The sequence below is a fragment of the Liolophura sinensis genome, chromosome 2 (assembly GCF_032854445.1).
Source record: "Liolophura sinensis isolate JHLJ2023 chromosome 2, CUHK_Ljap_v2, whole genome shotgun sequence".
NCBI classification, from domain to species: Eukaryota; Metazoa; Mollusca; class Polyplacophora; order Chitonida; family Chitonidae; genus Liolophura; species Liolophura sinensis.
In genome coordinates, this window is record NC_088296.1 from 27,901,839 (window position 1) to 27,929,310 (window position 27,472).

At 38.2% G+C, this 27,472-nt stretch overlaps 1 protein-coding gene across 1 annotated transcript; it reads left to right on the plus strand.

Annotated features, from left to right (window-relative positions):
• Positions 1-508: 508 nt before the first annotated feature.
• Positions 509-24,868, plus strand: LOC135462640 (ankyrin repeat and protein kinase domain-containing protein 1-like). Its single transcript, XM_064739864.1, has 14 exons — positions 509-580; positions 1,141-1,239; positions 2,126-2,224; positions 6,937-7,035; positions 8,119-8,217; positions 9,212-9,310; positions 10,724-10,822; positions 12,902-13,000; positions 13,835-13,933; positions 14,987-15,085; positions 16,247-16,345; positions 21,401-21,499; positions 22,328-22,426; positions 24,746-24,868. Exons 1-14 carry the CDS (start codon positions 509-511, stop codon positions 24,866-24,868), a joined length of 1,383 nt encoding a protein of 460 aa, XP_064595934.1.
• Positions 24,869-27,472: the final 2,604 nt, after the last annotated feature.

Sequence of the window (27,472 nt, forward strand, 5' to 3'; positions counted from 1 at the left end):
CATGGATACAATATAGTACATGTAGAATATAGTTATGGTTACTCAGTGGTAATATCATAAACATGTTACAGATATAGGGATATATATGAATATGCAAACTTCTCCTGGGAGCAAATAACGACTTGATGTATTGTTTATGATAGAAATGGTGGGAATCCGTTGTCATTTGGGTGGAGATCCGCTGTCACCAGGGTGGAGATCCGTTGTCACCCGGGTGGAGATCTGTTGTCACCTGGGTGGAGGATCTTTGTCACCTGGGTGGAGATCCGTTGTCACCTGGGTGGAGGATCGTTGTCACCTGGGTGGAGATCTGTTGTCACCTGGATGGGAATCAGTTTTCACTCGTAATAGTGAGCCATGTGTTTAATGTGTAGAGTGACTTTACTTAGGCCTCTCTGCAGACAGAAAAAGAGAGAGCTGGCTGGTTTACAAACAAAGTCATTTTGTATAATATCCCCATTGTTATTTTAACACCCAACAGACAGAAGGAAGAGATATACATGGGACGATGAAGTTCAATCCCGGGGATTTCGTTCGGCGATTGGACCCGATGGTTGCAAGCGTCAGCGCCAAGGATAAGGTAAACGATGTACAATTAGGGCTTACAGTTTGGTCATGTAACCGTTGCTATCATTGACAAATGATGGACACTGAGATAAATAAGTTGTGTCTGAGATAAATAAGTCGTTGTCCGAGCTTACTGAATAACCACCATCACACATCTGTCAGTTTTTCCTGCAGAGCAAGGTGTTTAACCACTGGTAATTTATTTCACACATAATTTTCTCTGCTTACTCCTGTGGGGTTTCTTTAACAACTCAACCTCAAAAATAATAAATAACTAAATAAACACTAATTAAATAAACAAATCTTACATTGTGACATTATACAGTTAAGAAAGACGTTTTTTCGTTTGACAGCTGTAGAAAATAACGCCAGTGTGTATGAGTGCCTGTAATATACAGACACATAGACATAGTGATTTCAAAGGGTTAACTGGAAAATCAGTACATTGACAAGTGAAATTAACACGACTTGTCCATTTCCAACCGCATATAAATGTTAACAACGAATTTATTCAAATGCATAAAATGTGACCATTACCTTGGTTAAGTTCTGCACTGCTCTTACATTATACAGAAAGGATGGACAGCCTTACACTGTGGAGCTTGGAAAAACAACGTGGATGCTGTTCGTGTGCTGCTGGAGAAGGGCGCTGATGTAAATGTACAGAATCAGGTATAGGTGATGTATGGATATGAGGCCACAATGCTTAAAATCTCAACCCAGATAAGTACCCGTTCTCAGTATATTGAGAAGTAAATTGAACATAAACAACAACAATAATATGCAGAAAGAAGAATTAAACTAAATTAAATTAAATTCCCTTTGTCTTTGAAGCCAGTATTTCAAACAATCAGCTCCGTGTCATCATCTCAGGTACTATGTTTACATCTGGTTGTGTTAAACACCAGTTGGTCACAGAGAAGTGCACGTTTATCACTGGCTTTGGTGGCCGTCATTTTCGCCAGCGAACGTTTTGACTTGATTCCTGTTGCCAGATTAACCTGGTCTTCAAATTATTGAACAAATACCTGAGGCGTAGTGCCAATTAGTCGACGTGCCATATCCTAGATACAGAACATTGATTATCGATCGTTGACAATTTTTTTCTGAGCCATATAATTTAAGCCATATACGGGCCGTCAGGCGGTCGATAGATCGAGTTTTCAAAGTTAAAACAGTTACTGTTATGTAGATGAGAATTACATTTCTAATAGCATATGGTCCTGAAAGACATTCTTCAATTTAAAGGAATGTGTTTTGTGGCATTTTATGTTCAATAAAGAGAGTTACGCCGTGCCAAAATTCAAAGGTGTCAGTGGCATAAGCACCACTTCGCCATATGAAGAGTCTAATCAGCTGTCTACTTGTCATGTCACGTGATCTATATCAAGCTATTCAGGTGGGATCGGCGATGTTCGGCCGGCAAGTTCAAATTAGGCAGAGTTGAAATACCTGATACCTGATACGACACCAAAAAAAACAGCTCATTATCGTTTTATTTTTAAATTCCTCGTATGAAGTATCTTTTCAAGTATTACATTATATATACTTTGCACAGGATGGGTTGACACCTTTGCACTGTGCAGCTCTGAAAAACAGTGCGGATGTTGTTCGTGTGCTACTGGAGAAGGGCGGTGATATCGGTGCACAGGATAAGGTACGTGGTATACTGATGTGAGGCCGGCCACAATACTTGACAATAGATTGTGCTTTGCTATTTACTTTTCTTACATGCAAATGACGCTTGAATTTCAAGATCTGTACTAGGCACCAAATCCACCGGCTGCAACTAAATAAATTTGCTCTACATATAATATAATAAGTGATCTATTTCAACTTCCATCTTTAGAACGACGACGCATATTTTATGACCTCTTTTTGTAGTCCGAAGATGTAAGTAACATATTCCGTTTGACAACTGTAACGCCAAAATAACGCCAGTGTGATGTGTGCCTATGATATACAGACACATAGACAGAGTGATTACAATAGGCAAACTGGAAAATCAGTACATTGAGAAGCGAAATGAACAAGTTCTACCCATTTTCAGCCACACATAAATGTCTGCAACGCCTAACACTCTCATATCTGTATTTTTGATTCAGATTTAATTTTAAAAATGAGACCACTGCATTTATAAAGTTCTAATTTACTCTTACAATATACAGTAAGGATAGACACCTTTTCACTTTCCTCGTGTGACAGGAATGAATTATGGCACGGTAGGCCTACACAAGATGAGAACTCGTCGAATGACGCACTGGTATAATTTTATTGCATTTTATGAAACAAAATATAAAAAACACAACATATGCAGTTATACAGAAATGAGAATTGAACCAAATTAAATTCCATCTGCCTTTAAAGCCAGAATTTCAAATGATCAGCTTCGTGTCGTCAGCTCAGATCCCATGTTTATATCTGGTTGTGTCCAACACCATATGGCCAGAAAGAAGTGGCCAAATGTGCACAGTTTATCTCGTTAAAATATATCCAATAATGTTAAATTGTTCCATAAATATTAAATTAAAATATGTAGTCCAAATCACAGACTGATTTAATAATGGTCTTTTGTCTAGACAATATCTTGCAATCGGGGGCCATTGCCTCATCTTGTTTTACTCAGACAAATTGGAAGCGTTTTTTTCGCATCGCCTGATGCAAGTAAAATAACTGAGGATATAGGCAAGTGTATTTTGGACATTTGTAATATCTTTATTCCAAATATTTATTTATTTATTTCATTGGTGTTTTACGCCATACTCAAGAATATTTTACTTATACGGCGGTGGCCAGCATTATGGTGGGAGGAAACCCCGACCATCAGCAGGTTGCTGCCAGGACCTTTCCACGTGCGGTCAGAGAGGAAGCCAGCATGAGCTGGACTCACAGCGACCGCACTGATAAGAGGCTCCTGGATCATTACACTGCGTTAGCGCGCTAACCATCTGAGCCACGGAGGGCCCCTCAATCCAAACAAATATGTCATTATTAGACCTCGTGATAAACCTTGGGTAACTAATGAACTCCGCCTGTCCATGACCAAACGAGGTAGAGAGAACTCAAATAGAGATGCCGACTGGGCAAACATTTCAGACGAATTATAAATGATACCATAACCCTCAATAGAAGGACTGGAGAGAAGTGCGATAAAGGCTTAGATGCTGCTATTTCTAATGAAGCCTCTGGCTCCGAAAATTGATGAACGTTGATTAAATATCTACCAAAAACCAAGGTAAATCGTCTGGGTTATGCTCTATGCAGCTCAACAGTAATACATACACTGAGTCACACAATACTGCAAATGCATTTAATTGCCCGCCAAACAGAACTGGATGATGGTATTGCTGTCTTGCCTGCCTCCCCGCCCATGGCCAGTAACACTTTAGAGTGAGTGAGTGAGTGCTTGGGGTTTAACGTCGTTCTCAACAATTTTTCAGTCATATGACGACGAAGGAATCATTAGGGTGCATGCACGTGTAATGTGCCTCCTTGTTGCAGGACGGATTCCCACCGCTCTTTTATTTAGTGCTGCATCACTGAGACGACTTACCGAAGGCAAGTAAGTCGCCCCGCCCGAGCCATTATACTGATACGGGTCAACCAGTCGTTGCACTATCCCCTTCATGCTGAACGCCAAGCGAGGAAGTTACAACTTCCTCTTTTAAAGTCTTAGGTGTGACTCGACCAAGGATTGATCCTTGATCTACCGGTCCCGAAGCGGACGCTCTACCAACTGTGCTATCCGGGCCGGTAACACTTTAGATGTTGTCACGATATCATCTCAAGAAGTTGAGGACATTCTCTCCAGCTTAGACATGTCGAAATCCTTTGGACGTGACGGGATTCACAATCGAGCCACTTGCGTCATGCCACTTGTCTGGAAAGAAGCCTGTATCACCCCAATCCATAAAAAAGGCCGTGCTGACGACATTGAAAATTACAGGCCTATTTCGCTCACGAGCAATTTAACACTTTTACAGTTTCCTGCTTAATAGAAATGTACTTAGTAATTTACAGTCTGGATTTCGCTCTGGTAACGGTACAGTTTACTAACTGGTGGATATTTACAGCTATATATCCAGTGCTCTTGATGGCGGAAAAGAGGTGCGTGCTGTTTTTTGTGACATGAAAAAGGCATTTGATCGTGTTTGCCACAGGTCTACTTTACAAGCTCGACAAAGCTGGTGGAAACGGGATTCTTCTCTTGTGGATTAAAGATTATTTAGCTAACAGAAAAATATCGGTTAATATATCTGGAAAAACCTCTGCTGAAAAATCCTAAATTCAGGTGTTCCACAAGGTTCGGTTTTAGGACCCATCCATTTCCTTGACTATATAAATGATATTGCGCGCGACTTCGGGGCTCAAGTTAGATCAAATTTGCTGACGACAAGCCTTTATATTTAACCTTTAAAACTCCCAATATTGGTATGGACATAAATGCAACGCACAGCCTCATGCACAATTGTTTGTGCAAGGCAATCCCATCTCGGATGTCTTCTCACTTAAAAACCTCGGCCTCATCTGCACGATGGAAGGACCATATAAACAATTTAGTTGTAAAACTTTTCCATATGTTAAACTGTTTTAGAAGCTTGAAATACCGAGGCTCGCGTCAGTCACTGGAGCGCTTATATCAGTGGTTTATTCTTCCACATTTTGACTATCTGGGATAATTGTTTTGCATATCAAACTGAAATATTAGAAAATCTTCATTTAGATGCATTGCGCACCATATCTGGCTGTACTCGTGGTACCAGTCAACACTTATTATACACTGAAACTGGGATTCTCCCACTATCAGAACGAAGAAGTAGGCCTAAGTTAAAGCCCTGTTTAAAATGTTTTATAATATATCTCCAGGTTACTTAAGCCAACTTTTGCCCTTGTCGGTAGGCACACAACACTATAATCTAAGAAACTGGCAACATCTTTATTCGCCAACTTATTTGTCCCATCCACTTCTCGAAAGTGGAATAATCTTCCTTAAGATATTCAAAAAACTACTTTTTGTGATTTTTGTAGATCACTATTTAAAGATGCTAAGGTTCCAAAATATTACTATAGGTCTAACAGACAAGTTGAAAATATCCACACACAACTTCGTCTGGGTTGTTCCCAACTAAAAGCACACATGTTTGCAAGGCACATTTCTAACTCTGCATGTTGGGCTTGTGGCCATCAAATCGAAGCTTGCTTCCTTTTTTTTTTCACAAGAGCCCTAAGTATGGAGCATGTAGATTAGACATCTTCGGACATACGAAGACTAAATAATTTACGACCTAGAAAGTCTCCTTTATGGTAATCGTTTATTATCACCATGTAAAAATGTTGCAATATTTGATCAACTACAAGACCTTGTTCTTGCAATAAAAAAATTGAAAAAAATTAATGAACTACTACTTCTTACTGTAGCGTACCCCTGCCCCCTCCCCCAACACACAAATCTGGACACATAACACTGTTGTATTAAATTATCTGTGCACGTGTATGCAACTGTATGTGTTTGTGTGTGCGTGTTTGTGTCTGCGTGCGTGTGTGCCTGTGAGTGTGTGTGTGTGTGTGTGTGTATGTGTGTGTGTCTATATATATATATATATATATATATATATATATATATATATATATATATATATATATATATATATATATATATATATATATATATATATATATATAACTTTGAGCTATGCAACCCTAACAAACAGTGTGGATATTGTTCGTGTGCTGCTGGAGAAGGGTGCTCATGTCAATATGCAGGATAAGGTATAACCAAATTTCATATAATCAAAATCACAAAGACATAGTGATTTTCAAAAGGCGAAGTGGAAAATCAGTACATTCAGAAGTGAAATGAACAAAACGTGCCCATTTCCAATCGTATATAAATGTCAACAACGCCTTACACGCTCAGGTATTTATTCAAATTCATAAAATAAGACGCTGAAGGGCGCTGATGTCAATGTACAGAATCAGGCGTAGGTGATCTATGGATATGAGGCCAGGCCACAATGCTTAAAAACTAAACCCAAAAAGAACACTTTCTCAATATACTGAGAATTGAAGAGGACATGATCTACCCATTTCCAGCCACACATAAATGACAGCAACTCCTTTCACACTCATGTCTTTATTTTTTACTCAAATTGTAAAAGTAGGACGACTGCATTTGTTAAGTTCTACATTACTTTCACATTACAATCTCGTTGAAATACCTCATACGACACCAAAGCAGCTGACAATCGTACCATTTTTACATTCCGCGTGTGGATATGTGTATTTACGTGCAATATTAATCAATGTGTCATGAAAAGCATTTTTACTGATGTGGTATTTCAAGTATTGCATTATATTTACTTTCCACAGAATGGGTGGACACTTTTGCACTGTGCAGCCCAGAGTAACAGTGTGGGTGTTGTTCGTGTGCTACTGGAGAAGGGCGCTGATATCGATGTACAGGATAAGGTACGTGATATACTGATGTGAGGCCGGCAACAATAGTTGACAAGAGATGGTGCTCTGTTATGTAGTTAGTTCACGTGGCAATTGAGCCTTGAATTTTAGGACTTTTCCTATGCGCCAAATCCACTGGCTGCCACTAAATAAATTTGCTGTACATAGGATGTAATGAGTGTGAATATTTCAAACTTCCATCCTTAGAAAGATGACGCCACAATCACGTTAGTTGTTGAGCAGACAGAGTATTTCAGTTAGCACCCGAACACATATTAACGACTTTAAGTTGTCGAAATCCCCTGACAAAATTTCACCAACCTGTGAACTTCATACTGGATTGAAACTCTACATACTGTTTTAAAACTCATAATGTGAGTCTTTTCGATAAGAATTGCTGAGAATGTCGTTGTCTACGTGAAATATTATAGCCAAAATGTATCTGTTAATATAAAACAGGCGTTAGGACTAAAGTTTTTAAATTAAACTATTGCCAGTGTGTAGGAGTGCCTGTCATATAGACACATAGACATAGTGATTTTTAAAAAGGCGAAGAGGAAAATTAGTATATTGAGAAGTGAAATGTACAAGACTTGCCCATTTCCAATCGTATAAAAATGTCAACAGCGCCTTACACGCTCAGGTATTTATTCAAATTTATAAAATACGATGCTGAAGGGCGCTGATATCAATTTACAGAATCAGGCATCGGTGATGTATGGATATGAGGCCAGGCCACAATACATAAAAACTAAACCCAAAAAGAACCCTTTCTCATTATACTGAGAAGTGAAGAGGACATGATCTACCCATTTCCAGCCACACATAAATGTCAGCAACTCCATTCACTCCCATGTCTTTATTTTTTACTCAAATTGTAGAAGTAGGGCCACTGCATTTGTTAAATTCTACATTACTTTCACATTACAGCCTCGTTGAAATATCCAGTACGACACCAAAGCAGCTGACAATCGTACCATTTTTACATTCCGCGTGTGGATATGTGTATTTACGTGCAATATTAGTGAATCTGTCATGAATAGCATTTTTACTGAAGTAGTATTTCAAGTATTACATTATATTTACTTTCCACAGAATGGGTGGACACCTTTGCACTATGCAGCTTGGAATAACAGTGTGGATGTTGTTCGTGTGCTGCTGGAGAAGGGCGCTGATATCGATGCAAAGGAGAAGGTAGGTGATATACTGATGTAAGACCGGCCACGATACTTGACGACAGATTGTGTTTTACTATGTCATTTACTCACGTGGCAATTCAGAATTCAATTTCAAGAACTGTTCTAGGCACCCAATCAACTGGCTGGCACTAAATAAGTTTACTCTACATAGGATGTAATTAGTGTGAATATTTCAAACTTCCATCCTTAGAAAGATGAGGCCACGACCACGTTAGTTGTTGAGCAGACAGAGTATTTCAGTTAGCACCCGAACACATATTAACGACTTTAAGTTGTCGAAAACCCCTGACAAAATTTTACCAACCTGCGAACTTTATACGAGGGTGAAAATCTACATGCTGTTTTAAAACTCAGATTGTGAGTGTTTTCGATAAGAATTGCTGAGAATTTCGTTGTCTTTGTGAATTTTACATTGTGACATTAAACAATTAAGAAAGGCGCTTTCCCGTTCGACAGCTGTAGAAAATAACGCCAGTGTGTATGAGTGCCCGTCATATAGACACATAGACATAGTGATTTTCAAAAGGCGAACTGTGGAGCTCAGAAAAACAAAGTGAATATTGTTTGTGTGCTGCTGGAGAATGGCAGAACAGAATCAGGTATAGATGATGTATGGATATGAGGCCAGACCACAATACTTTAAAACTAAACCCAAAAGTACACTTTCTCAATATACTGAGAAGTGAAGAGGACATGATGTACCCATTTCCACCCACACATAAATGTCACCAACTCCTTTCACACTCATGTCATTGTTTTTTACTCAATTTGCAAAAATAGGGCCACTGCATTTGTTAAATTCTACATTACTTTCACATTACAGTCTCGTTGAAATACCTGATACGACAGCAAAGCAGCTGAACAATCGTACCATTTTTACATTACGCCTGTGGATATGTGTATTTACGTGCAATATTAGTGAATGTGTCATGAATACCATTTTTACTAAAGTTGCATTTCAAGTATTACATTTTATTTACTTTACACAGAATGGGCGTACACCTTTGTACTGTGCAGTCCGAAAAGACAATGTGGGTGTTGTTCTTATGCTGCTGGAGGAGGGTGCTGATATCGATGCACAGGATAAGGTACGTGATATACTGATGTGAGGCCGACCACAATACTTGGCAAGAGATGGTGCTCTGTTATGTAGTTAATTCACGTGGCAATTGAGCCTTGAATTTCAAGACCTGTGCTATGCGCCAAATGCACTGGCTGCCACTAAATAAATTTGCTCTACATAGGATGTAATGAGTGTGAATATTTCAAACTCCCATCCTTAGAAAGATGACGCCACGACCACGTTAGTTGTTGGGCAGACAGAGTATTTTAGTTAGAACTCGGACACATTTTAACGACGTTAAGATGTCGAAAACCCCTGAAAAATTTTCACCAACCTGCGAACTTCATAAGGGAGTGAAAATCTACATACTGTTTTAAAACTCATAATGTTAGTCTTTTCGATAAGAATTGCTGAGAATTTCGTTGTCTACGTGAACTATTAAAGCCAAAATGTATCTTTTAAAATAAAACAGCCGTTAGAGATAAGTTTAATTAATAACTACGAATCACTATATTAAACTGTTGACAAATAACGGCAGTGTGTATGAGTGCCTGTGATATAGACACATAGACATAGTGATTTTTAAAAGGCGAAGGAAAAAAGCAGTACATTGAGAAATGAAATGAACAAGACTTGCCCATTTGCAACCGTATATAAATGTCAACAGCGCCTTACACGCTCAGGTATTTTTTTTCTGTAATTCTGTAAAGAATAATCTGTTAATCTGTAATAAACTACAGTTCATTAAATTAAACTGTTGACATAGATAAGTGTTATATTGTGATATTAAACAGTTAGGAAAGGTGTTTTCCGTTCGACAGATGTAAAAAATAACTCCAGCGTGTAGGAGTGCCTGTGATATAGACAAATAGATATACTGATTTTTATAAAGGCGAATTGGAAAATAAGTACATTGAGAAGTGAAATAAATAAGACTTGCCCATTTGCAACCGTATATAAATGTCAACAACGCCGTACACGCTCAGGTATTTATTCAAATTCATAAAATAAGACGCTGAAGGGCGCTGATGTCAATGTACAGAATCAGGTATAGGTGATGTATGGATATGAAGCCAGACCACATTACTTAAAAACTAAACCCAAAAAGTACCCTTTCTCAATATACTGAGAATTGAAGAGGACATGATCTACCCATTTCCAGCCACACATAAATGTCACCAACTCCTTTCATTCCCATGTCTTTATTTTTTACTCAAATTGTAAAAGTAGGACCACTGCATTTGTTAAATTCTACATTACTTTCACATTACAGCCTCGTTGAAATACCCAGTTCGACACCAAAGCAACTGACAATCGTACCATTTTTACATTCCGAGTGTGGATATGTGTATTTACGTGCAATATTAGTGAATCTGTCTTGAATATCATATTTACTAAAGTTGCATTTTAAGTATTTAATTTTATTTACTTTACACAGAATGGGTGGACACCTTTGTACTGTGCAGTCCGAAAAGACAATGTGGGTGTTGTTCTTATGCTGCTGGAGGAGGGTGCTGATATCAATGTACAGGATAAGGTACGTGATATACTGATGTGAGGCCGGCCACAATACTTGACAAGAGATGGTGATCTGTTATGTAGTTAATTCACGTGGCAATTAGGTCTTGAATTTTAAGACCTGTGCTGTGCGCCAAATCCACTTCCCGCAACTAAATAAATTTGCTCTACATAGAATGTAATAAGTGTTAATATTTCAAACTTTAATCCTTAGAAAGACAAAGCATATTTTAGAACTTGCTCATGTAGTCCGCAGATGTAACTAACGTAACGTAATGATCGCGTTAGTTATTGGGCAGACAGAGTATTTCAGTTAGAACTCGGACACATTATAATGACATTAAGTTGACGAATATGTATATGTTAACAGCGCCTTACACACTCAGGTATTTATTCAAATTCATAAAATACGACGCTGAAGGGCGCTGATGTCAATGTACAGAATCAGGTATAGGTGATGTATGGATATGAAGCCAGACCACATTACTTAAAAACTAAACCCAAATAGTACACTTTCCCAATATACTGAGAATTGAAGAGGACATGATCTACCCATTTCCAGCCACACATAAATGTCAGCAACTCCTTTCACACTCATGTCTTTATTTTTTAGTCAAATTGCAAGAGTAGGACGATTGCATTTGTTAAATTCTACATTTCTTTTACATTACAATCTCGTTGAAATACCTGATACGACACCAAAGCAACTGACTGTCTTATTATTTTTTACATTCCGCGTGTGGATATGTGTATTTGCGTACAATATTAGTGAATCTGTCATGAATATCATTTTTACTGAAGCAGCATTTCAAGTATTACATTAAATTTACTTAGCACAGAATGGGAGCACACTTTTGCAATGTGCATTCCTGAAAGACAATGCGGGTGTTGTTCTTATGCTACTGGAGAAGGATGCTGATATTAACGTACAGGATAACGTACGTGGTATACTGATGTGAAGCCGACCACAATACTTGACAAGAGATGGTGCTCTGTTATGTGGTTAATTCACATGGCAACTGAGCCTTCAATTTCAAGAACTGTGCTATGCGACAAATCGACTGGCTGCCACTAAATAAATTTGCTCTACATAGGATGTAATGAGTGTGAATATTTCAAACTTCCATCCTTAGAAAGATGACGCCACGGCCACGTTAGTTGTTGAGCAAACAGAGTATTTCAGTTAGCACCCGGACACATATTAACGACTTTAAGTTGTCGAAAACACGTGAAAAAATTTCACCAACCTGCGAACTTCATACGGGATTGAAAATCTACATACTGTTTTAAAACTCACAATGTTAGTCTTTTCGATAAGAATTGCTGAGAATTTCGTTGTCTACGTGAAATATTATAGCCAAAATGTATCTGTTAATATAAAACAGGCGTTAGAACTACAATTCATTAAATTAAACTGTTGACATAGATAAATGTTACATTGTGATATTTAACAGTTAGGAAAGGTGTTTTCCGTTCGACAGCTGTAGGAAATAACGCCAGTGAGTAGGAGTGTCTGTGATATAGACACATAGACATAGTGATTTTTAAAAAGGCGAAGTGGAAAATCAGTACATTGAGAAGTGAAATGAGCAAGACTTGCCCATTTCCATTCGTATATAAATGTCAACAGCGCCTTACACGCTCAGGTATTTATTCAAATTCATAAAATACGACGCTGAAGGGCGCTGATGTCAATGTACAGAATTAGGCATAGGTGATGTATGGATATGAAGCCAGACCACATTACTTAAAAACTAAACCCCAAAACTACGCTTTCTTAGAATACTGAGAATTGAAGAGGACATGATCTACCCATTTCCAGCCACATATAAATGTCACCAACTCCTTTCACACTCATGTCTTTATTTTTTACTTAAATTGTAAACGTTGGACCACTGCATTTGGTAAATTCTACATTCATTTTACATTAAGATCTCGTTGAAATACCGGATACGACACCAAAGCAGCTGAAAATCGTAACATTTTTACATTCCGCGTGTGGATATGTGTATTTACGTGCAATATTAGTCAATGTGTCATGAAAAGCAATTTTACTGATGTAACATTTCAAGTATTACATTATATTTACTTTGCACAGAATGGGTGGACACCTTTGTACTATGCAGCCTTGAATAACAGTGTGGATATTGTTCGTGTGCTGCTGGAGAAGGGCGCTGATGTCAGTGTACAGGATAAGGTACGTGATATACTGATGTGAGGCCGGCCACAATACTTGACTAGAGATGGTGCTCTGTTATGTAGTTAATTCACGTGGCAATTCAGCCTTCAATTTTAAGACCTGTGCTATGCGCCAAATCCACGGGTTGCCACTAGATTAATTTGCTCTACATAGGATGTAATGAGTGTGAATATTTCAAACTTCCATCCTTAGAAAGATGAGGCCACGACCACGTTAGTTGTTGAGCAGACAGAGTATTTCAGTTAGCACCCGAACACATATTAACGTCTTTAAGTTGTCGAAAACACGTGAAAAAATTTCACCAACCTGCGAACTTCATCCGGGATTGAAAATCTACAGACTGTTTTAAAACTCATAATGTGAGTCTTTTCGATAAGAATTGCTTAGAATTTCGTTGTCTACGTGAAATATTATAGCCAAAATGTATCTGTTAATATAAATCAGGCGTTAGAACTAAAGTTCATTAAATAAAACTGTTGACATAGATAAATGTTACATTGTGATATTTAACAGTTAGGAAAGGTGTTTTCCGTTCGACAGCTGTTGAAAATAACGCCAGTGTGTAGGAGTGACTGTGACATAGACACATAGAGATAGTGATTTTTAAAAAGACGAAGTGGAAAATCAGTACATTGAGAAGTGAAATGAAGACGACTTGCCCATTTCCAACTGTATATAAATGTCAACAGCGCCTTAGCAGCTGACAATTGTACCATTTTTACATTACATGTGGGGATATGTGTATTTACGTGCAATATTAGTCAATGTGTCATGAATAGACTTTTTACTGAAGTTGCATTTCAAGTATTACATTTTATTTACTTTACACAGAATGTGTGGACACCTTTGCACTATGCAGCCTTGAATAACAGTGTGGATATTGTTCATGTGCTGCTGAAGAAGGGCGCTGATGTTAATGTACAGGATAAGGTACGTGATATACTGATGTGAGGCCGACCACAATACTTGACGATAGATTGTGCTTTCCTATGTCGTTTACTTACGTGGCAATTGAGCCTTGAATTTTAAGAACTGTACTAGGCTTCAAATCAACTGGCCGCCACTAAATAAATTTGCTTTACATAGAATGTAATGAGTGTGAATATTTCAAACTTCCATCCTTAGAAAGACGTCGCGACGACCACGTTAGTTGTTGAGCAGACAGAGTATTTCAGTTAGCACCGGAACACATCTTAACGACTTTAAGTTGTCGAAAACCCCTGAAAAAATTTCACCAACCTACGAACTTCATACGGGAGTGAAAATCTACATACTGTTTTAAAACTCATAATGTGAGTCTTTTCGATAAGAATTGCTTAGAATTTCGTTGTCTACGTGAACTATTAAAGCCAAAACGTATCTTTTAAAATAAAACAGCCGTTAGGAATGAGTTTAATTACTAACTACGATTCACTAAATTAAACTGTTGACAAATAACGCCAGTGTGTATGAGTGCCTGTGATATAGACACATAGACATAGTGATTTTTAAAAGGCGAAGTGTATATGTCAACAGCGCCTTACACGCTCAGGTATTTATTCAAATTCATAAAATACGACGCTGAAGGGCGCTGATGTCAATGTACAGAATCAGGCATAGGTGATGTATGGTTATGAAGCCAGACCACATTACTTAAAAACTAAACCCAAAAAGAACACTTTCTCAATATACTGAGAATTGAAGAGGACATGATCTACCCATTTCCAGCCACACATAAATGTCAGCAACTTCTTTCACTCCCAAGTCTTTATTTTTTACTCAAATTGTAAATGTAGGACCACTGCATTTTTTAAGTTCTACATTACTTTCACATTATAATCTCATTGAAATACCTGATACGACAGCAAAGCAGCTGACAATCGTACCATTTTTACATTACGCGTGTGGATATGTGTATTTACGTGCAATATTAGTGAATGTGTCATGAAAAGCATTTTTACTAAAGTTGCATTTCAAGTATTACATTTTATTCACTTTCCACAGAATGGGTGGACACCTTTGCACTGTGCAGCCGAGAGTAACAGTGTGGGTGTTGTTCTTATGCTGCTGGAGAAGGGCGCTGATATCGATGCTCAGGATAAGGTACGTGATATACTGATCTAAGGCCAGGCCACAATACTTTACAAGAGATGGTGCTCTGTTGTGTAGTTAATTCACGTGGCAATTGAGTCTTAAATTTTCAGACCTTTCCTATGCGCCAATTCCACTGGCTGCCACTAAATAAATTTGCATTACATAGGATGTAATGAGGGTGAATATTTCAAACTTCCAGCCTTAGAAAGATGACGCCACGACCACGTTAGTTGTTGAGCAGACAGAGTATTTCAGTTAGCACCCGAACACATATTAACGACTTTAAGTTGTCGAAAACCCCTGAAAAAATTTCACCAACCTGCGAACTTCATACGGGATTGAAAATCTACATACTGTTTTAAAACTCACAATGTTAGTCTTTTCGATAAGAATTGCTGAGAATGTCGTTGTCTACGTGAAATATTATAGCCAAAATGTATCTGTTAATATAAAACAGGCGTTAGAACTACAGTTCATTAAATTAAACTGTTGACATAGATAAATGTTACATTGTGATATTTAACAGTTAGGAAAGGTGTTTTCCGTTCGACAGCTGTAGAAAATAACGCCAGTGAGTAGGAGTGTCTGTGATATAGACAGATAGACATAGTGATTTTTAAAAAGACGAAGTGGAAAATCAGTACATTAAGAAGTGAAATGAGCAAGACTTGCCCATTTCCATTCGTATATAAATGTCAACAGCGCCTTACACGCTCTGGTATTCATTCAAATTCATAAAATACGACGCTGAAGGGCGCTGATGTCAATGTACAGAATCAGGCATAGGTGATGTATGGTTATGAAGCCAGACCACATTACTTAAAAACTAAACCCAAAAAGAACACTTTCTCATTATACTGAGAAGTGAAGAGGACATGATCTACCCATTTCCAGCCACATATAAATGTCACCAACTCCTTTCACACTCATGTCTTTATTTTTTACTTAAATTGTAAAAGTTGGACCACTGCATTTGTTAAATTCTACATTCCTTTTACATGACAATCTCGTTGAAATACCTGATACGACAACAAAGCAGCTGACAATCGTACCATTTTTACATTCCGCGTGTGGATATGTGTATTTACGTGCAATATTAGTAAATCTGTCATGAATAGCATTTTTACTGAAGTAGCATTTCAAGTATTACGTTATATTTACTTTGTACAGGTTGGGCGGACACCTTTGTACTATGCTGCCCTGAAAGACAATGTGGATGTTGTTCGTGTGCTGCTGGAGAAGGGTGCTGATGTCAATGTACAGGATAAGGTACGTGATATACTGATGTGAGGCCGGCCACAATACTTGACGATAGATTATGCTTTCCTATGTCGTTTACTCACGTGGCAATTGAGCCTTGAATTTTAAGAACTGTACTAGGCTTCAAATCAACTGGCCGCCACTAAATAAATTTGCTCTACATAGGATGTAATGAGTGTGAATATTTCAAACTTCCATCCTTAGAAAGACAACGCATATTTTACAACTTGGTCTTGTAGTCTGCAGATGTAACTAACGTTTCTTAAGGACCGCGTTAGTTATTGGGCAGACAGAGTATTTCAGTTAGAACCCGGACACATATTAACGACTTTAAGTTGTCGAAAACCCCTGACAAAATTTCACCAACACAGGATAAGGTACGTGATATACTGATGTGAGGCCGGCCACAATACTTGACGATAGATTATGCTTTGCCATGCCGTTTACTTACATGACAAATTAGCCTGGAATTTCAAGACCTGTGCTTTGCGCCAAATTCTCTGGCTGCAACTAAATAAATTTACTCTACATAGGATGCTATAAGTATGAATATTTCAAACTTCCATCCTTAGAAAGACGACGCATATTTTACAACTTGCTCTTGTAGCCCGCGGATGTAAATTACGTAACTTAGTGACAGCGATAGTTTTGGGGAAGACAGAGTATTTTAGTCAGAGTTCGTACACATATTAACGACTTTAAGTTGTCGAAAACTCCTGAAAAAATTTTACCAACACAGGATAAGGTACATGATATACTGATGTGAGTACGGCCTCAATAATTGATGATGGATGGTGCTTGCTAGGTAGTTTACTTACGTGGCAACTGAGCCTTGAATTTCAAGACCTGTGCTTTGCGCCAAATCCTCTGGCTGCAATTAAATAAATTCTCTTGACATAGGATGTAATAAGTGTGAATTTTTCCAACTTCGAAGTTAAGATTGACGACGAATATTTTATAACGTCTTTTTGTAGACCGAAGATGTAACTAACGTAACCTAATGAGCTTTCAGCGCTTCAGATCTTGAACAGACAGAATATGTTTATAGGTTCAGTAGAAGTAAATTATGACGCGATAGCGTTTCTGCAATGGTAACTTTCTCACACCTTTTTATAAAATGAATAATCGCCTGATAGCATTATAACATGTATATCAGTATATGGTGAACTCCCAGTTATTAATTTAATAAGACCAATTTCAAAGCACGTTTTGTATTGTTGATAAAGCAAAATGAATTTAGCAATCCACATTTTGTCTCCATTTCTTGTACACCATTAGGTAAATATTCGGTTGACCTGTACATTTACATGTAAGGTTTTTGACAGCAGTTTATCAATTGTTTAATTGCCCAAGTGTGTACTTTTTAATTTACATCCATTATTACAGTGAGCTAATGTAGATTAGCTGAGGTAGGTAAACGTTCGTGTTATTTCCTTACCTGTGATCTATATGTTTGAAAACTACGTCATAGCAAACCTTTGATCAGATTTTTTACTTTAAAGTAAGAATACTAGTAATTGAAAGTACCGCCAAACACTAAGATTGTAGACTAAATTAGTTCGTAATACTTTGCAGAGTGTAAATGTCTACTGTGAAGTTAAAGAAAACGAGAAAAACACACACTATGAAGTGTATGTCAGACGAAATACTTTTTTTTTAAAATTTTCACGGTCTATCAAACGGCTTTTAAAACACTGGATACTTCAGTGGCCTTTTCTGGCCATATCGTGAACAGTGGCAATATGTAATGTAATAATATCTTTATCACTTGATAATTGCAGACTGCTAAACTACTACATTAAAATGCGCTTGTTACATAAATACAATAATTGAATTGGCCCTGAACCAAAATATTTCTTAATGGATATATCATTCATAAATAAAGACGATCCTATGCTAATGAAGGAGCCAGAGATCATTCATTGTTTTGATGATGACCCTGGATCCTTGATATCGCGAGAAGGTAAGGTTCGTGGAAACATTCTACGGGGAGCGGTGGACATAAGGCAACATCAGGCAACAGGACTTGGAACATAGACAAATTCGAAAAATGTAACATGACTGTAGACTGTCTAGGGATACACCAAGTACCTCCAGAGCGTTCCACCCAAAACGTTGTTTGATAAATCTCAAGATGTTCGTTCTTAAGAGATGAAATTGTGAGTGCACACTATCCCAACAGTAAAGCAGACAAAACGCCTCAAGGATTATTATGCAGATGCAGTTGTTCCCTAATGGAGAGAAAAAACGAGCTTCGAATCGAGTTTCCTTAGCTCAGTGTACTTAGAACAGCAATCCAGAAGCTTGACCAAAGGAACTTTGCCCTACACACAAAACAGACCTTTGTTCTACAGTTGTGCATTAGAAACTAAATTCTACACAAAGATGAGCCTTCCTCCAGAAGTAGCGACATTAAGCCATAATCTTTTATATATTCATTCCTCCAGAAGTAGTACAGGGAAGAAACAGAAATAGACTGTAGGAGTTAATGAAAACGTACAATGAAAAACACTTCTTATAACGAATGTTCTCCTTCTATATCAAAATGTGGTGTGCTGGAGAGATATACATGTAGCATCAAGGTCAAAACGTCCACTCAAGGGTCAATCCTCGGTCGAGTCACACCTTAGACATTAAAAGAGGAAGTTGTAACTTCCTCGCTTGGCGATCAACATGGAGTGGATAGTGCAACGACTGGTTGACCTGTATCAGTATAATGGCTCGGGCGGGGAGGCTTACTTGTCTTCGGTAAGGCGTCTCAGCGAAGCAGTACTAAATAGAAAAGCGGTGAAAATCCGTGCTGCAAACAAGGAGGCACATTACATCCACTCTAAGGATTGCTTCGTCGTCATACGGCTGAAAAATTGTTAGGTACGACGTTAAATCTCAAGCACTCACAAACTTACTCAAGACGTCCACAAACAATCATACTTCACAGTGAGTTGGATGAATCACTTTACTTTGTTTTTCGAATGAGGAGAGAAATCTTCTCCGCTATCCAGAGAGCTTGACCTTACAACGAACCAATGACTGCCAATGCCCAGGTTTCCGTCATTACAGCCACCATGCAATTAAGACATCAAATTAAGAAGCAAGATATTAGTTAAACCGTTCATAGCAACCGCAGACAGATAAACGAGAATGTGGAAGTCCTTCTGAAAAAATCAAAAGTCTTCCTGTTTCCTTTAGTTTTTAGTGTCATCGTAAGACCCCTAATATGTGCCATTTTGAATTTATCATTAAACTTGAAATCAACAGTTAATTTTAACAGAAACATGATAGAATGCCCTAAAATGTTTCAAAACATAAAGTTTATGTCTTTTTTGTCATTTTCTGGCTGCAAGGAAAATTGCAGATAAAGTCCTTTTCGCCACTCTAGCTCACCCCTCTCCCAAGTCACGTAGGGCTAAACTATCTTCTTTCATCAAAAAATCTGCTGTTGTGTTTGAGAAGAATGTCTAGTATTAGATAACGAATTAGTTATATCAATGAATATCGGTTATATGAGTGAGTGAATGAGTGCTTGGGGTTTAAGGATGATAATTTCTTCTTCATTTTCGTTTTTGACGAAGTTTGCCAACAAAGGACCATAATTCTCAACAGTCCATCAAAACAAAACAACAACAACGGATGCGCTTTTTGAAAGCTTGAAAACGACCTTTATTTACTGACAGAAGCTGATCTAATCCTATTTTTCCTAAATGAATAAATGACCCTTCACAAACTGGAATAATAACACAACTAAAGACGGATTTGTGTCCTCCTACCCTCCTTCGAACGTGACAAAAGATTTTGGGCTAAATTTCAAACTCTAAGACAAAAAGCTTTAGTGGATAGCTCAATATTTTCATTGTGAAACGTGTTAGACAGAATTGCGAGTTGGCCAATTGAGTTAGCCGTCTAAGCTTAGCCTTTAGACTTTTAGTGAAACAGTTCCCCAGTCGCTCTCCCTTCAAACACCTGATGCAGTTACTTCTATTTGTCAAATCCGTCAAAGCTCTCAGCACATTGGCTCGGCTTGATCGTAACGAAGTAACCGAGGACAGACGCGGCATAGTGCTCGACATACGAAAAAATAAGTAACATAAGTGTCAGAGAGGTCCATGTATTTAAGGCATTATTTTGTGCCCAAACGCCATGACAAACTGCCACGGCAAGTAACGGTAGTTATCATTGCTTATATAACTATCGTTTGTACAAGCCTTCGAGTAAAAAATACATTCTGTAAATGGCTTTAGCATTACAGAATAAAAGGTATTTTTATCATTATTGAAATCTGAACTCCAAGCTATATAAATACATGTAACATCCAGTAACAATGTTTGTGCGAAAGATTTGCCGTGCGGATTTCTGGTGGAATCTGCGAGCTCACGTATACGTCTCAACCTAGCACTTCATACTGCCAAAAATCAAGAATTTTCTTTTCAAATCAAACTGGGTCTTACTTAGGACATGAACAGTTAATTATGCTGTATAAGATTGTCCCAATATGGCAACTGTTCGCAAAGTGTATCCATTGACGGAGGACAGAAATTTAATCATGCCATATACCTATATACTGTAGAGTTTTAAATCATTGACGTCCTGTTCATTCCTTGTGAAATGGATCCAATTTGAGTCGTCTTCATACTGCTTATCTTTACCTTCACCTTTCCTAAGTGCACTTCGATTAAGTCACTTTGACATATTCACTTTTTGACATATTCTTTGAGTAAAGCAATTTTTATAACTTTTTAACCTGTTACATCCTCTGCCACATATGTTCCTTTGTCACGTTCGTATGGAGCCTTGTACAAATAATAATTACTTTCATATTTTGAAAGCCTACACTGTTAATGAAACTGTAAAAATGAAGATTATGTTTGTAGTGATGTGTTACACTGCGTTCTGACCTATTATGTTTATTTTTAAAGCTTTGTTGTTTTCTTGTAGTTATTATGTTATATTGAACTCTTTGCTCTTATACTTTTTGCATAATCGGCTGTGATACTGAGCCTAATTGACCTTTGGAGTCTTAATGTAAACTAAACTACACTATTTTTACTGTCTGGCGACATAATTCAGGACGGGAGGACCGCTTTGCGCATCGCGTCAGAGTTAAACCATGCGGGCGTTGTTGTTCTGCTGGTAAAGAAGGCTGAGGATGCCAGTGTACAGGATAAGGTATGTGATACTGCATCTGTAGAGAGCTAATGAAATCAACCACAGTGTATGATGGCGAATGGTACAGAATTATGGTCCTTAAATACGTCGAAAGGCAACCTTAATTTGAACTGTGGCGCATGGCCCCATCACGTATTCATGTGCTATATGGAGAAACATACTTGGACCATTCTAGTTCATATCATGTAGCACTTAAGGCGAGTGTGCCCTTCCAAGTTGAACTTTTACAGCTTATTAAGTCTATCCTGTACTTCGGGTCGTTCATTTTGTCATTACTTTGGATGACTATTATTGATACGTTATAGATATGGAAATTAAGCCTTCACAGGTTATATACAGAGTATTTCCACAAAAATTTTATCGTTGATGTAAATAAGGTTTGTACATCATTTTATAATCTACATAAAGTCTGGTGTTGGGACATTTTGTTACAAACTCAAAACGTGACATTATGGCACAGGACATACTGACACATGAAACCCGAGTAGCATTTAGTGTCAAAATATCGCTGATCGACATGCTGGGTACGGGCCTATATCGAACTGTCTTGTGCCTAAATGTCACTCTCCGTAATGTCGTCTATACATACTAAAATGTGCTGACTGGATATTACTGGATATTGAGTTTTAGCTGGCATTAAATGTATGCAGTATCTTCGATGGGAGACTGTGAGTATATCTGTAAACAGTGAGTAGGGTAAATATGTAACTGACTAGTTAAGATATCTGTTGTATACCGGAGATATGTGCAGATGAGTTAAATATTGTAAACTTATGTCGTAATCGTAAATCGATGTCGTAATTGATACATAGTTATGACAACCCACAGAGAGGCCAGATGTCTTTGCACAAGGCAGTAACGGACGGTGATATAGACAGAGTGCGTCTACTCGTGAAGAAAGGAGTGAGTCTCACAACACAGGATCAGGTATGTTGAGTAGAACCAGCTATAATTAATAGATCAAGGGCCAAATCTTCATAACTACATGTAAATGTATATGGTCCGAGTAAGGAATAATTCAAAAGACATGTGGACCATACAGCTGTATTACACACTCTTCTCTCATTCAACTAGATCATGCAAATGTCTTCATACAACTGTACATAGCAAGAACATGTCTTTCGTTGCATCCCACTATTTAAGTTTGTCTGAGTTGTTCGATCCTCGCTAATTCAAGTTGAAAATGTAGCTGTCGAGGACAGTAATTCCAAGATCTGCTTTGGCAGGTTTTGCATAAATTATGTTGGTAATAGTAATGATAACTACGGTAAAAAGGAGACAAACGTAAAAAAAAATACAGCATGTTGGATTTGAATCGCAGACAGCCAGGTATCTAGTACAGTGGTAATACTACTATAGGCCAGCATACAGGGTATGTGGCTTTGATCTTCTGCTTGTAGCCGAAAACAAAAGACACAAAGAATAGACTGTTGCAAGGTTGATGCCCGTTGCCGCGATAAATTATAGTGGCGAAGAAATTCCATGCAGTCTTACACAAACTCGCCTGCTAAATGGATAAGAGGCTTTCGAACAGTTTTGAACACTTTTGTTGCTAATTTCATAAAAACTACCCAGCACGAGAGAAAACTAAGAGCAGAATGGACATAAGCAGTCTGAAATATATCAGAAAACTTGAAGGTTATACAAATCCAGAAATTTTTGTGATCTGATATTTTTGACCACCTTTAAAGTTGTGAACGAACTTCGACGCCGTCCTTAAACTTCATATACACATGGTCAGTTTACAAGAATACGAAATTTTACAAAAATTCGTTCATTAGTAAAAAGACGTTTTAAAACAATTCTAAGATGAAAGAAATCCAGAATGGCCGAAAAAACAAGCGACCAACTTTGTCCCGTTTTTACACGATGTTCTCTGCCTGTCCGGCCTCGCTTAGCGCTCAGCACTGGAAGGTTAGAACAGGAAAAGAAGACTGAAATGTGACTGGGTTGGGTGTCATGTCTTGTGTCTTTGGCATGAAACTTCAGTGGCGGCACCCAGGACTTCCCCTGCCACAAGAGGACACAGTATATGTACACACACCCAATGACTCCTCCTCGTCATATTTATTCATTCATTCTTAGGACTTTCCTAAGACATACATACGTTTCATTAAAATCGAAATGAATTTAATCTCACCTAGCGGAAACAAAATTTGCCTAAATGTCACGTAGTTTTACTTAAGGCCATTAAAAATTTTAACTTTAAGTTTTGAAAGGTATTTTAGCGATCACTTGAAAACCAGAGCTTGAAGGGGAATTGTAAATGTCATAATCCTAAGGTCAGTTAAGCTTTTGTTTGAGCCAATTGTGCACATTTTACAGTAGACGTAACTTTGCGCTATTTTGCCTAATTTACACATGGAATTTATTCATATTAAAAAGAATTGATTGACACAAGTCTGCATGTCTACAAACACGTGTTACAAGTTTGAGGTCAATCGGTTCAGTTGTTCTGGAAAATAAGATTCTTAAAAGGGTTTTCATATAAATCCAGATGTTACCAAGTCAAAGCTTTCCTCGCAGTGTCAGCTTGGTTCTGCTCAGTCACAGCTTAGTGCAGGTTGGTGAATAACCAAGGCTGAAAGTACTACAATATCGAGAGTAACGCCAGATCAGCGATGACAGTGACACAAATGATACATAACACACATAAGCAATAAATTTTGGACTCTTGGCAGCTTTCCTGGTTTAGGTCTGCATTCGAATTTTTCAGTCAATGCTTCACTAAAAGCGTCATACACACACTGCTTAGCGACATGGCTCAGGCGAGAGTAACATACAAAAGAATATACACCATGGGAAGGATTCAAGGTGGACAATTCTGTAAAAATTTGTAACGATTTAAATAGTAATTTCTATGACGTCACTGACCGGGGATTGCTGACTCGTTTTCTTGTCATCAAATATAATTCGTGATGTTATATAAATTAGCCAAACGCTTCAGGTTAGGGATGCAGAGTTTTTGTTTCTTCACCTACATGACATACACCTGTCCGGTTTCCACCCACCATAATGCTGGCCGACGTCGTATAACTGAAATATTCTTGAGTACGGCGTAAAACACCAATCAAATAAATAAATAAATAACAATATGCAGCAAAATTATAAAAATTTGCCCTGCAGTCACACTGTATAATGTAGTTAATAGACCGCTCTTCGTGGGCCATAGTTGCGCACTACTGATCAGATTACGCCATTACCTCAGTCTGTGGTGCTGTGTGTGACCACGGCACTGTGTTACAGTGTCATTGCGGCACTGTGGTACATCGCTACGATGCCGTGGTGCAGTGTATGACCGAGGCACTTTGTTACAATGTGACCACTAAACTGAAGTACATCGCTACGGTGCTGTGGTACTGTGTGTGACCGCGGCACTGTGGTAGAGTGCCATTGCGGCACTGTGGTAGAGTGCCATTGCGGCACTGTGGTACAGTGTCTTTGCAGCACTGTGGTACATCGCTACAGTGCTGTGGTGTAGTGTATGACCGCGGCACGTTGGTACAGTGTGACCGCGACACTGAAGTACATCGCTATGGTGCTGTGGTGCTGTTTGTAACTGCGGCACTGTGGTACAGTGTAACCGTGGCACTGTAGTGTATCGTTACGATGCTACGGCGCTGTGTGTGGCCGCGGTACTGTAGTACATCGTTACGGTGTTGTGGTGCTAATAGCGACCGCCATACTGCGGTACAGTGTGATTGCGGCACTGCGGACTAACGCAACACATCCTTGGTCAGTTCGGTTTATCAATAGATAGTTTGTTTACCTACACGATATACACTAACAATCGGGAGATACATCTATACCACTGATGTCTATGAACCTGCTACATGCATGTAATTGTGACATTCCACAGGAAGGAGAAACGGCTGTTCATTGGGCAGTGTGTAAAAATAATGCGGATATTGTCCGTCAGATTGTGGATCTGGACGGGGATATCAACATTCAGAATAAGGTGAGTTGTTGTTGCTTGGGAAACACACATATTACATACGTGACGAGCCAGATGTAACATCATGGAATCACTGTGGTCTTAAATGAAAAGAACACATTTAATACAATCAATACCTTACCTGAAAGACCTACACAAATTGTATGGAATTTCTTTTTAAGTTTTCCTCAGAAAGAAAAAAAGGTTTAAACATCGTTATTTTCTACAAAATCCACCGATACGACAAACATTAAAAGTCCACTATTTTCACCACGCTTTAGACTTATCCAATGAAAGGCCTCCTTTCCTCCTCTTAAATCTTCATTGTGACGTCACTGTGCTTAAGGTTTTACTTCTACCATAAGTGTCCAGTAGTAGCTAAATACGTACGTATATGGTGAATATTAATGTGTTTAGACCAAGGAAGAGTTTGGGATTCATTAGAGGGCACATCATGCCTACATCCGTGGCTGTAGGCTGCCAAATTGTGCCTGGAATGCCATGCCCTGAATAGCTACTGGGCAAAGCTAAGCGCGATGACGTATGTAATCTGTTAAAATGGCGGCCTGAAAGGGATTTCCCAGCCTTCGATGTTTAACTATTAATTATTCAAATAACAAGCACTGCTGGCAGAAAATTGAGACATTCTTTTAAACTTTAAGTATAGCTCTTTCACATAAGTTATAGGTTGTATGAGTGTGTTCTTTTCTTTGAAATGAAATCAATGTTACAAAGCTGTTTGTATGATAGGCTCTTTTCTGAAATAGACTTTTGACTGGTACTTGATTAGTAAGCATGACAGAACTCCTAAGTACAAAGCTCATGAATACACAATTCTGAACACACACACATGAAGGCCTCAATGTCATACATGTGCATGCTCAAAGATGTTTTCTTGCTTACGTTCTAATGTGGAGGATGCCTTGATTTGATTAAAATTTTGTCAGATAAACATGAAAACCCGAGGCAGCCTAATTGTACTCCTGATGCAGCTGGACTCTCTGTATTGTTTATAGGAGACGTATACCATAGTCTGGTTTGTATTCTAGAAACCAGTATGTCTTTCCGTCATAAATTGTTTTGTCCCGGCGCAAGTAAACCAAAAGAGTTAACTACATCGGGTATCACCACGTTATATTATCATTTATGTATTGATCCGTCCATTCATGTAAATGCCTAAATAGCAGGAAATAACACGGTCGCTAGCATCCGGCCTTAAGCTGAATTAGGTACAAAAAATAAAGTGATATTACGGGCAATTAATTTGACGTCACTGGTCTAGAAAGGCTCAAAGGCTGTGTTGTCATCACATTTAACACACAGAACCATTAAAAGAATGCAAAGGAACCAGGCCTTATTGATAATTAGTCCACCGGAAGAATCCTGGTAAATTATATAAGAATATAATATAATTACTCACACAGCACAAAGAGTAAAACCAAAAGGGTTTTATTCTCACTGTTCGTGTAAATGTTTAAATGGTAGCAAATTCCCCCGCACCATGGCACAATGGTTTAAGCAGATTTTGGCAGAAAAATCAATAAATAAATAAAAAACGTTGATGTTAGTTGCAACTTCTTTTTTGTTCCAATATGTTTGAATTTAGAACTTTGGCGAAATGAAGTTTTGTGTGGTAGGTGAATCGACGCAAGTTCTACATGCCGGGGGATAAGGTCATAGTTTGTATATTGTTGTTACGGTACACAGGAGGGAAAGACGCCATTACTCCTGGCTCATCGGAGACAAATGATCTGAATCGCCTTCGTCTCCTAGTGAGGAATGGAGTTGATGTCAACATTCAGGATCCAGTACGTCATCAGACCGATTAAATGAAAAACCACGTTATCGATGTCAATATAAACAACGGGTTTATGTTTCAATTATCCACAAAAGCGATTTTTTAAATGTTAATTGGATAAAACATGTTTGAAAGGCTTCAACACTAAATCTAGGCTCGAGGGAATATGAACTAAATTGGTAAACGTAAACTGAGGATGCCTGGAATATATTGAACATAATTGGTACCATTGCTAAATACT

Coding starts and splice junctions, on each gene's coding strand:
- LOC135462640 (XM_064739864.1), top strand. CDS start 509: ATGAAGTTCAATCCCGGGGATTTCGTTCGGCGATTGGACCCGATGGTT. Junction 7,036..8,118: donor ATATCGATGTACAGGATAAG/GTACGTGATATA, acceptor TACTTTCCACAG/AATGGGTGGACACCTTTGCA. Junction 13,001..13,834: donor ATGTCAGTGTACAGGATAAG/GTACGTGATATA, acceptor TACTTTACACAG/AATGTGTGGACACCTTTGCA.